Here is a 12634-nt window from a genome sequence, read left to right on the forward strand (position 1 = left end):
GAGGTGGTGGACACCCTGAATCGGTGGCCAGCTGATCGCAGGGCACAAGGAAGGACAACCATGCACTCTCACAACCATACCTAGGGGCAATTTAGAGATATCAGTCGATTTAGATTATTGTTTTTAATTGTGATAAAATCACCCACATCTACCGCCCAATTATGGGCGAGACATGCGGGAGGCGATATGCGACGGCAAAAAGCAAAGTCGTTGCTGTTGTAATGCCAGGCGACGACGACAGAAATAGAACCAGTTCCTATTCTCTTATACCGCGACGCAGGCTCGAAAGTGCTTCTACACATGCAGACACACATGCACTGTTTCTTGCATGTCGCTCCATCGTGAGTTGGGGCAATTTTTGCCTCGTTCCACTAGTTTCAAAGAAAAATGACGACATCTTTTCTTGTGTCTCACCCAATAAAATGGATTGGATGGCTAGTTCTGTCAATTGAAGCCAAACAACTAAGCAATGTGAGGTCACAAAAGAGCAAAATACACACAGGCCACACTTATTTGAAAGCTATTTTATATTTTATATTAGCTAAGAAGATCCCCTGCAGATGTCTTAAAGGAAGAGCATGTTCTCTATCCTCATTCTTGTCGTTGTAGCTGCCTCTTCTTCCTCACTCCCCAATGGGATCATTTCGACAAGGTCAGGCATCAGGTGGCTCTCGAGCAGTGTATTGAGGTCCTCTCGTCATGCAGGCTAGACGGCCTTATCCACGGCATAAATCCTTCATAAAGCAGGTTCATTTTTTAATTCCTAGTTGTTACCACTCGCGTGGTCTCCTTGGAAAAGGATATTGTTGCAGTTTTCCGAATGTTCACTTCTTCTTTCTTGGCATAACACATGGTAGATTCATGTATGCCGCAATGGCGTGTTATGCCTTTAGTACAGTGGTTTTTAACCTGGGTTCGATCGAACCCCAGGGGTTCAGTGAGTCGGTCTCAGGGGTTAGGTGGAGCCTCTGCCGCGGAGGTCAAGACACATCGACTCATCATGTCTATTCACAATAACATGCCCCAGTTGACCATCACTGCCTGCGGATGATCACGTGACATTGCTTGGCCAATCAGTGATGCAAGGAATTTATATATCTTGAATTTTAAAAAAATAATATTTTATTTTTACACGAAAGTACGATTTGGTGAATGTGTATATGAAACTGGTGGGGTTTGGTGAAAGCGCATATGAAACAGGTGGGGTTCGGTAGCTACAACAAAGTTAAGAACCACTGCTTTAGCATATGTAGCAACGTCACTTTTACGGTCACTGTCATCATGTCTTGTTTTTTCTTGGGCTCATTGGATCTAAGATGGACGCTTAGAGGCATTTTCAACGGCGACTCAAAATCCAAACAAAGCTGGAATAGCCTCGCCGTAGTCTTTCTCCACAGGTGATATGGGTGATGCGAAATTCACTCGCAACAAAACAGGAGATGTCATCTTTCTCGGCCTTTTGTATTTTCGGTGGGTTATTCTTCCTCTACGGTGAAATATTGCTTCTTCTTCAGCGAAAAAGAAGAAACGAGGTCCTGACATCTGCCATTTTTTTATCCCCTGTCTTCTGCTTGCAAGTTTCAGCCTGAATATTGACATTTTTATGAACTTTTTTTACACTTCATATAAAAAAACGCGATGTACTAAAGATGTTGAAGCCACAAAGTGGTGAAGGATGACATTACAATCATCATATGGAAGGAAACTACTACCTGTTACTTGTGAAATTAGATTAAAAAAAATTAACTACAGAGGTGTTCCAATGTGTATTATATAAAGAGAGGAAATACAAATGTTCAAGTATTACAAAAAAGGATATCATTACTCAACTAGACATGACTGAAAAAAATGTAGGATAGCAGAGATATGAGGGAAAGGAATGGGTCACCAATCTCCTTCATGTTCTCTCAACTGTTATTCATGAAAAATCTGAAGATTGCATTACTTGGACTTTTTGAGAAACTGCAGTAATACATTAAGAGGTTTCCTCCCACGTTCCAAAAACATGCATGGCAGGCTGATGGACACTTCAAATTGCCCCTAGGTATGAGTATAAGCATGAATGGTTGTCCGTCTCCTCGTGCCCTGCGATCGGCTGGCCACCGATTCAGGGTGTCGCCCGCCTCTGGCCTGAAAGTCAGCTGGGATAGGCTCCAGCACCCCCCGCAACCCTAGTGAGAATAAAGCGCTTCAGAAAATGAATGAATGAATAATCTACTTTTTATCAGTCACATGATTGGAAGTCGATCAGCCAGAGATAAACATGGTACCTTGTACCTTGATTTAATTTAAATTATTTTTTTAAACGGCCCGGGGCAATGGGCCGCATTAACAGTAAAATTATGGAAATGTAAAATACTGTCCCAAGGGCCACAGTTAAACTGTCGCCCCCAGGCTGCACCTCCACTGAACAACACTCCAAACTACATTTTCAAATCTCATTCAAGTTAAAAATCATCAAAAGCAAAAAGAAATACCATACTTGTCTGATTATTGCTGAGAATGATTTCTGACTAACCATTACATACTGTATGTAAAGATTGAGTAGGAGGTTGCATCTAAAAGTGTTCTCACAAAACACACACACAGTTGAGTAAAAGACAAAAAGGCTGGAAACGAGAGCCCCAAATGAGCCCTCGGGTTTCACAGGCCATGAAAAATTCATAATTCAAGAGCCATGCATGAAACTTAAGAAGGAATTAGGACTGATAGTAGGGGAGGGTGGGAAGAAGAAGACACCAAGCATCTCTTCTTCCTTTACTTGGTCTTCTACTATTTCGTTGTGAATTCTCAAGCAAACAGCCGCGCTTCGGGAGACAAAATGACTTTCATTGCGCATGTACGTGTATTCTCCTGGTGTGGTTTTGCAAGATTTTCAAAGTGTTTCTCAATATTGATGGTAATTGGATCCGTGCTGTGCTCCCTTCCCAAATGTTCTTCAAAAAAAAGAAATAATAATAAAAACATACAAGAATTCTGGAGTAAAATGAAGCCTAACTTTACCCTCGTATAAATAACATCGATTTTATTCCGGCCGAGTGGTTAGAATGTCTGTCCCAAAGTTCTGATAGAGTTCAATCAACAGTGAGTTTTGACCTTACTGTGTGGAGTTAGGATGTTCTCCCCATGCCTGCATGGCTTTTCGCCAGGTACTCCGGTTTCCTCGCACATGCCAAAAATATGAATGGGAGGTTGGTTAAACACTCTAAATCAGGGGTCACCAAACTACGGCCCGCGGGCCGTATCCGGCCCGCCGGCACATTTTGACCGGCCCTCTGAACAATACCAGAGACGCTATCGGATTTTTTTTTTTTTTGGGGGGGGGGGATATGCGGCCCGCCGGCACATTTGGACCGGTCTTCTGAACAATACCAGAGACGCTATCGGATTTTTTTTCCTATTTGGCCTTGAAGACTGGGACGTTTTAATCTTGTGTTTGGTTCATTGCACCCCTGCTGAGCCCACAAATCATCCCAGTGAAGCGGGGCTTCGCATTGCTTCTTTGGTGACACGCGCGGGGAGAGTGTTTCCCTTTGATGCATGCGGCCACGTCCACCGTTGCATGCACGAGCAGTGTTACCGAGACATCTGGACGATCGCAGGTGAGGGCGAAGCCCTGGGACCATCGCGGACTATTCAAGCATATTAAAACTGCAACCTGTTTGAGAACGGAATAATGGCGAAAAAGTTAGGTGAGAGAAAAATTGATTCAGAATGCAGGGTATTTAACATGGAGTGGACAAACGATTATTTTTTTGTTCAATGCAAAGAAAAGGCTGTTTGTCTCATTTCTCAAGAGACGGTGGCGGTATTCAAAGAATACAATCTTTGCCGACACTATGAATCCCGTCACAAAGACAAGTACGATAGATTGCAAGGCCAAATACGAGCAGACAAATTCTCAAAGCGAAAAAGTGGACTACTATCTCAGCAGAACCAGGCATCCGTTCGGGCCAGCTTTTGGGTTGCTAAATTGATAGCAAGCAGCGGTAAGCCTTTCACTGACGGAGAGTTTGTTAAGAAATGTATGGATACTGTCGCGGAGGAGGTGTGTCCCGAGAAGAAAGATGCATTTAATGCCGTAAGTCTGTCGGTGAGTACAATGACCAGACGCGTTGAAGAAATCGGGAGTAATGTATATGCCCAGCTGCAGCAGAAGACGAAATAATTTGACTTTTTTTCATTAGCACTGGATGAAAGCACGGACGTGCAAGACACAGCGCAACTGCTCATTTTTATTCGTGGAGTTAGCGCAAACTTTGAGATTTGCGAGGATCTGGCAGCCCTCCAAAGTCTCAAAGGGACTACAACGGGAGAGGATATTTTTGACAAAGTGTGCCAAACCATGGAGAAGTTGGACCTGGACTGGTCAAAGCTAGCTAGCATCACGACTGACGGGGCTCCTAGCATGGTGGCCGAAACTCACGGTCTAATAATGGGACGGATGAACCGGGAGTTGGAAAAAAGGGGTCTCACCGCCCCGCTACGAGTCCACTGCCAAATTCACCACCAAGCACTGCGCTGCAAAATGTTGACGTGATTCTGTAATGACGGTTGTGGTGTCGTGCATAAACTTCAGAGCAAAGGGAGAAGATTGTGCATGGCACAACAGAAAGTTAATGTTCCATGGCTTTTTTTTCTATGAAGAACCCAGAGAGAGTTATTTAGTTATTATTTATTTCATAAATAGTGTTATTTATTTCCTGTTTTTTCTGTGAAGAACTCAGAGAGGGTTTTTTAGTTATTATTTATTTCATTAATAGTGTTATTATATGTTTCCTGACTTTTTTTCTGTAAAGAACCTGGAAAGGGTTATTTGGTTATGTGTGGCTTTCTGGAAAACAATAAAAAAAAATTAAGCTCCCCTACGATCGTCACACTTTTTCTGTTACAAACTGACACCGGCCCCCCATCAGAGAAGGGAAAAGTTATGTGGCCCTCACAAGAAAAAGTTTGGGGACCCCTGCTCTAAATTGTAGGTGTAAGTGTGTGCATTAAGCAGTTGTCTCATTGTCCCCTGCGATTGGCTGACAAAAAAGTCAGAAAGTAGGTTGAAGCATTACTTTATACATTCAGATTTGTGGCAGGTCAGTTTCAAGTTGATTCAAAATTAAAGCGAGTGGAGGGAAATTTAAATTCCATATCGCATAACCCGACTTCAAGTTGGAAAAAGAAAGAAATTAATAAAAAAATATATCAAAAAATGCACCAGTGCGTGGGAGAAAATGTTGCACAATCCATCATAAAATGTAATGAGTGAATGAAAGAGAACACAAGGCCGCAGGCAAAGAACATTGAGATGCAATAAAAGGTCAGATAAAAAAAAAACATTTCTGCAAGCCCAAAGAGGAGGCAGTGGGTGGCAAGAAAAAAGAAAAAAAACACGTCTGATAATGGCCGAGACCTTAGAAGTTCTCAGTTGGGGTGAGTAAGCAAAGGGAAAGGGAAGATGAAGAAGAGCTGAAGCGCCATCGCCAGCGTCTTTGCAAAACAAGGCCAAACGCAGTCAAAGACTTCTTTTCAAGCGCTGAGTATGAACGTTCGCATACGTAGAATGCGGTACTGTGTCAGCTCGTCTGCGTGTGCACGCGGCTAGCGCGCTCACGTGTGTCGGTGCTTGTCCAGTCCAAGTGGAGCGATCAAAGGAGCTGTAAACCACCCAGTTGCCCCCACCCCTCGATTAATGCTGGCCTCCCCATCCTTCCTTGATATGGCTGTTGAACAAAAAGTTAAAAATGAAAATTCCTTTAATTAAATCATATAAGTCCCAGCAAATAATTACATGACAAGGCTAGTTAATTCTTTTCAACTTGTCACAGGCAATGAAAATGGGCGAGTGAGTTCAAGAGACTATGACTAGACTAGACGCTCAAAAGAGTTTCTGAAGTGAGGAAAACCACGAAAAATAGGAAGTGTTGTTTAAATTAAAAAAATAATGAATAAATCATATATTTGGAGTTGTTGTTGGTGGTGGAGGTTTTAAATGAAACCTGCAGAAATGTTCACCGGCATATTTATTTTTATAAATTTGCCTTCAAACCAAAAGTTGCTGTGCAATATGAAATAAATAAAATAATCAACTGAAGACATCACCACCATTAGCAAGCAGACTATTTTTCAGCCTCACAAAAAGAAACACCCAGTTTAAAAAAAAAAACTGGATAAACTTAACCCATTTAACCCAAATTAACAAGACATACACAATGCCCACCGATTGATAGGGGAGCCCGTCCATTTTAGAGAAAATTGTAGACTGTTAAGTGTGCCCAATAGGCATGAAAACAAGGTACATGAAAATATAGACGAATCAGCTGGTGTGCGTTATCTCCAAAATTGGATGTCCGGAAGTCGGGAACCCAGTGATTTAAGATGTAAGGAATGGCTTTTAACGCTTATGTTTGAGTGCCACTGGGGTATGACGGAAAGGGGATGTGACGAAATATACATAGATACATATAGTACTATACATATACATATTTCCCTCTTTCTAATTTAAGAGATTTGGAAAAAAGTCCAACTTAGTAATACGTAGCGAGCGACTAAAATAGCTATTTGTTTATTTACTTAAATCAATTTTGGCTACCTATAAAGCAACTTTTCTTAAGACGAGATTCTATCGAAGGAAATTGCAAGGCGCGGTGGGATGAGTGTGAAAAGTCTCCTTGTTTACCCCGTGAGCTGAACAGTCACGGACACGTTCCACCATTCAGCTGCTGGAGAGTAGGAAAGGGAGGGTGGAGAGGAGTGGAACATTGGCGGTTCTGTTTCTTCCCAGACCATTCCTTAGCTTCTGGTTACATGACATTCATATTTCTATTGACACACAGCCACTTATTGAGATTAGGGTCATTCAAAGTGGCAGTGTTAACTCTAGCGCTTGAAGTTGCACACATTGGTGGTTCTTGTACATGCAAACCTGGCAAGGAGATGCTCCTATAACACTTGCATGTGTGTTTTATACATTTAGCATGCTAGCATGTTCAATGCGAGAGATATTGTTTGACGTAATGAGATCGCACATTGTTCTCGTGCGCATTTGCTCCTGTCCATTGCATGACAACATTGCCAGAGTTGCCATTTTCCACTGTCGTTCATTAGGCTGCGGTCCTGTCCCATGGTGCACCGCGATCATTCAGGCTTCACAGCATGGATTGGTTGCTTTAAAGGACCCCAAAAAAACATTGGCTGTGCTAGTCATTCTGTTGTGGTGCATGAATGCTGAATGAAAAGCATTCATACAGGAATAATGCTTTTTGCTCATGTATTGAAGTTAGTCAAATATAAGGCAGTTTGTGTGATTTGTGTGAGTTGTTTATTTTTCTATTTGGGTAGTGATGCATGTTCACATATAAAACCAGTCGAAACCAATCACATAACATCAAAGTACCGAAATTAAATATTGTATTGTTGTTGGTGACGTACAATCACGAGGTGTCCAATCTTTCTTCTGCTAAAAATTGAAAAGAGTTTGTCACTAGTAGGCAACCAATTCATATAGTTCAGGTGGGAGGAAACCAGAGTACTGGAAGAAAAGCTAAACAGGCACAGAGAAAACATACAAACTCCACGCAGGAAGGTCGGAATCCACCAGGGATTGAACCCTCAACCTCAGAAGCGTGAGCCCGACGTTCCAGTGTTGAGTGGTTACTGCATTGGCCTCACAGTATTGGGGTACCAGGTTCAAATCCAGGTCAGTCCTCCTGTGTGGAGTTTGCATGTTCTCCCCAGTCCTGCATGGGTTTTCTCTTGGTACCCGGTTTCTTTCCACATTGCAAAAAACATGCATGGCAGGCTGTTTGGACACTCTAAATTGCCCTTGGGTATGAGTGTGAGTGTGAATGGTTGTCCGTCTCTCCGTGCCCTGCGATCGGCTGGCTACCAATTCAGGGTGTCCTGCGCCTCATGCCCGAAAGTCAGCTTGGATAGGCTCCACCACCCCCCACGACCCTTATGAGGAAAGTGACTGAATCACTGTTGATGGACGTAGTATTTTAATCCATTCAGACAAATTAAGTTGTGAGACAGTTTAAAAAACCCTAGTAAGAGCTGCTGTTTTGGTCAGCAGTTAACTGTTCTGTCTTGGTCAATGAGGTGATTGCATGCAGGGTTGCTAGATAGGAAATACTGTCTCTAGCACAATCACAACATAAAACCTGCCAATTCAAGATGTTTTCTACAATACAACTACACATTTTTGTGACCAAAAAGGGAAACCATTAATCAATATGGTAGATGTTCTTCTTGAAAAAAAAATCATTACATTATTTTTTTCAATAGATTAATAAATAAATAAATTCATCATTAAATGGCAAAATACATGGTTGTCAATAGAAATCACAGTCGGGGTAAAACTGACAATGATTTCAGGAGCTGATTCCAAAGGACATTCTGATAAAGGTATATTTACTGAGACTGGTGTCAAAAGCAGAAGCAAATCCATCACCCAAAAGGAAACGATTCAAAACAGACAAGAATGTGAAACAAGATTAAAATATTAAAGTGTATTAATTTCTGCAATTATTTTATCAAACATTAAACCCAAACTGATGTGTAGTGTACAAGTCATGCATTGTGTGGCACTAAAATGCCAGATACGTTATACTTGATGCTGTAAGTAAGCCATGTAAAAATAAAAACTCTTTCTTTTCTCCACTGTATCTGTTATTGCTAAAAGAAAACAAAGACATTCAGGAAAGAATGGGTAAATTTATTGAAATGTGCATTTTTTTATTATTGACATTTTTTCTTGAGAAACTAGAATTTTTTCTTAATTAACCTTAATTCTCTGACCCCACCTTGAGTCTTTGAAAATGGCAAACTGGGTAGGAACCCGTCTAAAATGACAATACTGATTATACGTAATACATTCATTCATCTTTCGAACCCATCTTCACACGGGTCGTGGGAGATTTCTGGAGCATATCCTAGCTGACTTTAGATGAAAGGCGGACTACACCCATGACAGGTCGTCAGTCAGCCGTAGGGCACGCATAGAGGCAGACAACCATTCACACTCGCATTCACATTCACATCACCACTGAACGGGAATCGATCCCACACTTGCCCACACAGAAATCAAGCAAGTGAACCACTACACCATACATAATATTTTTATTTTTTTTATTTTTTTTTATTTCACTCGCTGACAATCTTTGACAGAATTGATATATGCTTCTGATTTTGCCAGCAATAGTGTTGAAAAGGTCTTCATTTTTCACTCACCAGTGTTTGAACTGATGTAATAAGTTTAGATGTCTTTTTTTTCGACATGGGAAAGGGGAGGTGACTTGTTTTTCTAGTCGACGACGCACCTGATTTAGTGTATGTATAAAATGAGCTAAATACTGTACTGCAACCAATTGTGGGTGTACTCTGGCTACTGTACGTACACCCTAATACATTCAGATACCTTGAAGAATATTATGCAAGAGATTCTGCAGCAATATGTTAGTGATCTCATCTCATCTCTTTTTCTGAACTGCTTTATCCTCACTAGGGTCACGGTGGGTGCTGGAGCCTATCCCAGTTGACTTCGGGCCAGAGGCGGGGGACACCCTGAATTAGTAGCCAGCCAATCGAAGGGCACAAGGAGACAAACACCCATTCACACTCACGCTCATACCTAGGGGCAATTTTGAGTGTCCAATCAGCCTGCTATGCATGTCTTTGGAATGTGGGAGGAAACCGGAGTGCCCGGAGAAACCCCACGCAGGCCCGGGGAGAACATGCAAACTTCACACAGGTGGACCAACCTGAATTTGAACCATGGTCCCCCACTGTGAGGCCGACGCACTAACCACTCAGCCGCCAGGCCGCTATGATGTACTCTATGCTTCCTAATTTTTTTTCAGCGTACCCCGCAGCTTAGTTATAAAATATTAAGCCCTATTCAATTAAAGTGGTGTGAATCTTAATAACAGAGTTGAAACTTTATAGCTCAGTCAACTACATAATGACATTTTACTATTATGACTGAAATAATTCAACTGTTTGGGATTACAGTATATTGCCCATAAATGAAAGGGGGGTTCAGGTGTGGGAACAAAGTCTCATTTGAGGGAGACGTTTTTGAGTCTCACTTTTGACCATTACTTTGTCTAGGTGGTGCTTTTTGATCAGCAGCTGATTTAGAACTGCAGTTACATTTTTTGATTTAATGTAGGTCTTTGAACAACACACAATAATGATCATATTTTAGCCATTGACAGCGATAGACGTCCAATTTATTTGAACTGCCAAAGTCCCAGTTTAAATGGATTGTAGGTCTATCACTGGCTATGGCAGCCAGTGATTTAAATGGATGACTCAATAGATGGATTTGTGTTATAAAGTGTCAGAAACTTGGGCTCACTCTATTGCCTGGTCAATGCAATCTTGACTTCCCCAACAGTAACAGCAAAACATTGTTGTTGTTGTTGTTTTAAAACACATTTGTCATTTTCCTCCTTTTTAAAACGCCCTTTCACGTGTAATGTCACGCTTATAGAATACGCGCAAATGACGAAGCGCCCTCCCTCTCTCCGCTAAAAAATCGCTCCAGCGCGTCCAGCGCAAAGACGTTTCCGAGGAGTGCGCTTACCTTGGCCGAGCCCTGCGCGGACGAAGCCCAGGAGGAGGAGGAGAACGGTCGGCGTGGAGAACATCCATCGCCCGCCTCCGAGTAGTCCACTTCCCCGCATGTCCACGGGAACAACTCCTGTGTCAGTCCTCAGGGAAGAATAACCAAAAAAATCTATAAAAATAAAATCAAATAAAATAAAAAAACAGACAGATGTCCCCACGAAAAAATACGCGAAATCACCAGCTTCTAATCCTGGAGTGGAGTAAAGGTTTTGAAATCTGGGGGTGGAAGTAATTGTTCCCTTCACGCGTGTCTGCGCGCGGATCTTGTCTGCCTGGCCTGCAGCTCGCGTATCCACGCACGAGAGCGATTGAGTGAGCGAGGCAAGAGCGAGAGAGAGAGAAAGAGAGAGAGAGAGAGAGAGTAGAAGCAATGCCTCCGCCCTCTGCATGCAATTTCGTGATCGTAATGCAATTAACAATTCCCAACTATAGAACATTTTGAATTAATAACACCACAGTTTAACACGCTTGATTAAAATTAAAATGTTGCAGAATTCATAATCACCAGATGAAACCCTTAAACCAATTTCATAGAAATGTACATTAAAATATCACACGCTTATATGACGTTTTCGCGTAGTATTATTATTATTTTAAGCGCGTGCTGCACACGTTGGAGTGTGAGGGAATTCAGCCTGACCGGGCAACGACTGCCCTCTATGGGCGAAAGCCGGTACACGAGTTGCAAGACCTGATCCCTCCTTTACCCATCTCATTTCTGAACCGCTTTATCCTCATTAGGGTCGCGGGGGGTGCTAGAGCCTATCCCAGCTGTCTCTGGGCCAGAGGCGGGGGACAACCTGAATCGGTGGTTAACCGATCGCAGGGCACAAGGAGACGGACAACCATGCACACTCACACCCATACCTAGGGGCAATTTAGAGTGTCCAATCAGCCACCATGCATGTCCTTGGAATGTGGGAGGAAACCAGAGTACCCGGAGGAAACCCACATGACCTGGATTTGAACCCAGGACCCCAGAGCTATGAGGCCGACATGGTAACCACTCGCACCACCGGCCCGCCCGCCCTTTACCCATGCATCATCATCTCTCTTTCAGTGCCGTTGACGATTGAAGTCGTCCAATATAATGTTTGTTTGTTCGATGTCCATCTGCCATGGTTTTAAATACGTTTATTAGCAGTGAACGTCCAATTTATTTGAACTGGCAGGGTTGGCAGCGTATAAACATTCCCTCCGATTTCCAATTATTTGGACGTCTATCACCATAAAAGGCAGATATTGTGTTAACAAACGAATAACAATGAATAATGACGAACAAAAAATCTATTTTTAACATATATTAATGTACTTCCTTTAACCATTAAATGTGTACTTTTAGCGTGCTTTGCGGTAATTTTAAGAAAGTTTACATTTTTTAATGAATAAAATGAAAATTAAATGTACAATAGTCTACAAACATTTGCAAAATTAATTTACTCATACAGAATGTGCTTGTGCTATTATTTTTTTAATTCATTCATTCATTTTCTGAACCGTTTTATCCTCACAAGGGTTGCAGGGGGTGCTGGAGCCTATCCCTGAATCGATGGGCAGCCGATCATAGGGCATGAGGAGAGAGAGAACCATTCACGCTCACATTCATACCCAGGGGCAGTTTAGAGTGCCCAACTAGCCTACCATGCATGTCTTTGGAATGTGGGACAAAACCAGAGTACCCAGAGGAAACCCACATAGGCCCGGGGGAGAAATGCAAGTTCCACACAGGTGGACTGACCTGGATTTGAACCCAGGATCACCAGAACTGTGAGGCTGACCCTTTTGACGATAAGCAGTTCAAAAAATGAATGACTGAAAAAAGGACAAGAAATTATAATTTGGGAGAAAAAAAAGTACAAAAACATACTTATTATTTTTGTTTTCTAATCCAAACATGGAAAACAGATAACTTCAAACTTACTAAGAAAATATTACATTTCTAAATCTCAATAAAAAACAGATACCATGTATCCACATGACTTGTGTCGATCTTAATGGCAGCAATCATCAC

General features: G+C 42.1%; 1 protein-coding gene across 1 annotated transcript in view; it reads right to left on the minus strand.

The window, feature by feature from the left end:
• Window positions 1-10905, minus strand: part of LOC144074277 (netrin receptor UNC5C-like) — a 238936-nt gene extending 228031 nt beyond the window's left edge. The window contains exons 1-2 of the mRNA XM_077600617.1: window positions 10802-10905; window positions 10580-10732 (exon numbers count right to left, since the gene is read on the minus strand). Coding sequence (XP_077456743.1) covers window positions 10580-10679 — 100 coding nt within the window. The 5' untranslated portion in view covers window positions 10680-10732; window positions 10802-10905. The remainder of the gene's footprint in view (window positions 1-10579; window positions 10733-10801) is intronic.
• Between the last annotated feature and the right edge of the window lie 1729 nt (window positions 10906-12634).

This window comes from Stigmatopora argus, chromosome 5, assembly GCF_051989625.1.
Source record: "Stigmatopora argus isolate UIUO_Sarg chromosome 5, RoL_Sarg_1.0, whole genome shotgun sequence".
Taxonomy (NCBI): domain Eukaryota; kingdom Metazoa; phylum Chordata; class Actinopteri; order Syngnathiformes; family Syngnathidae; genus Stigmatopora; species Stigmatopora argus.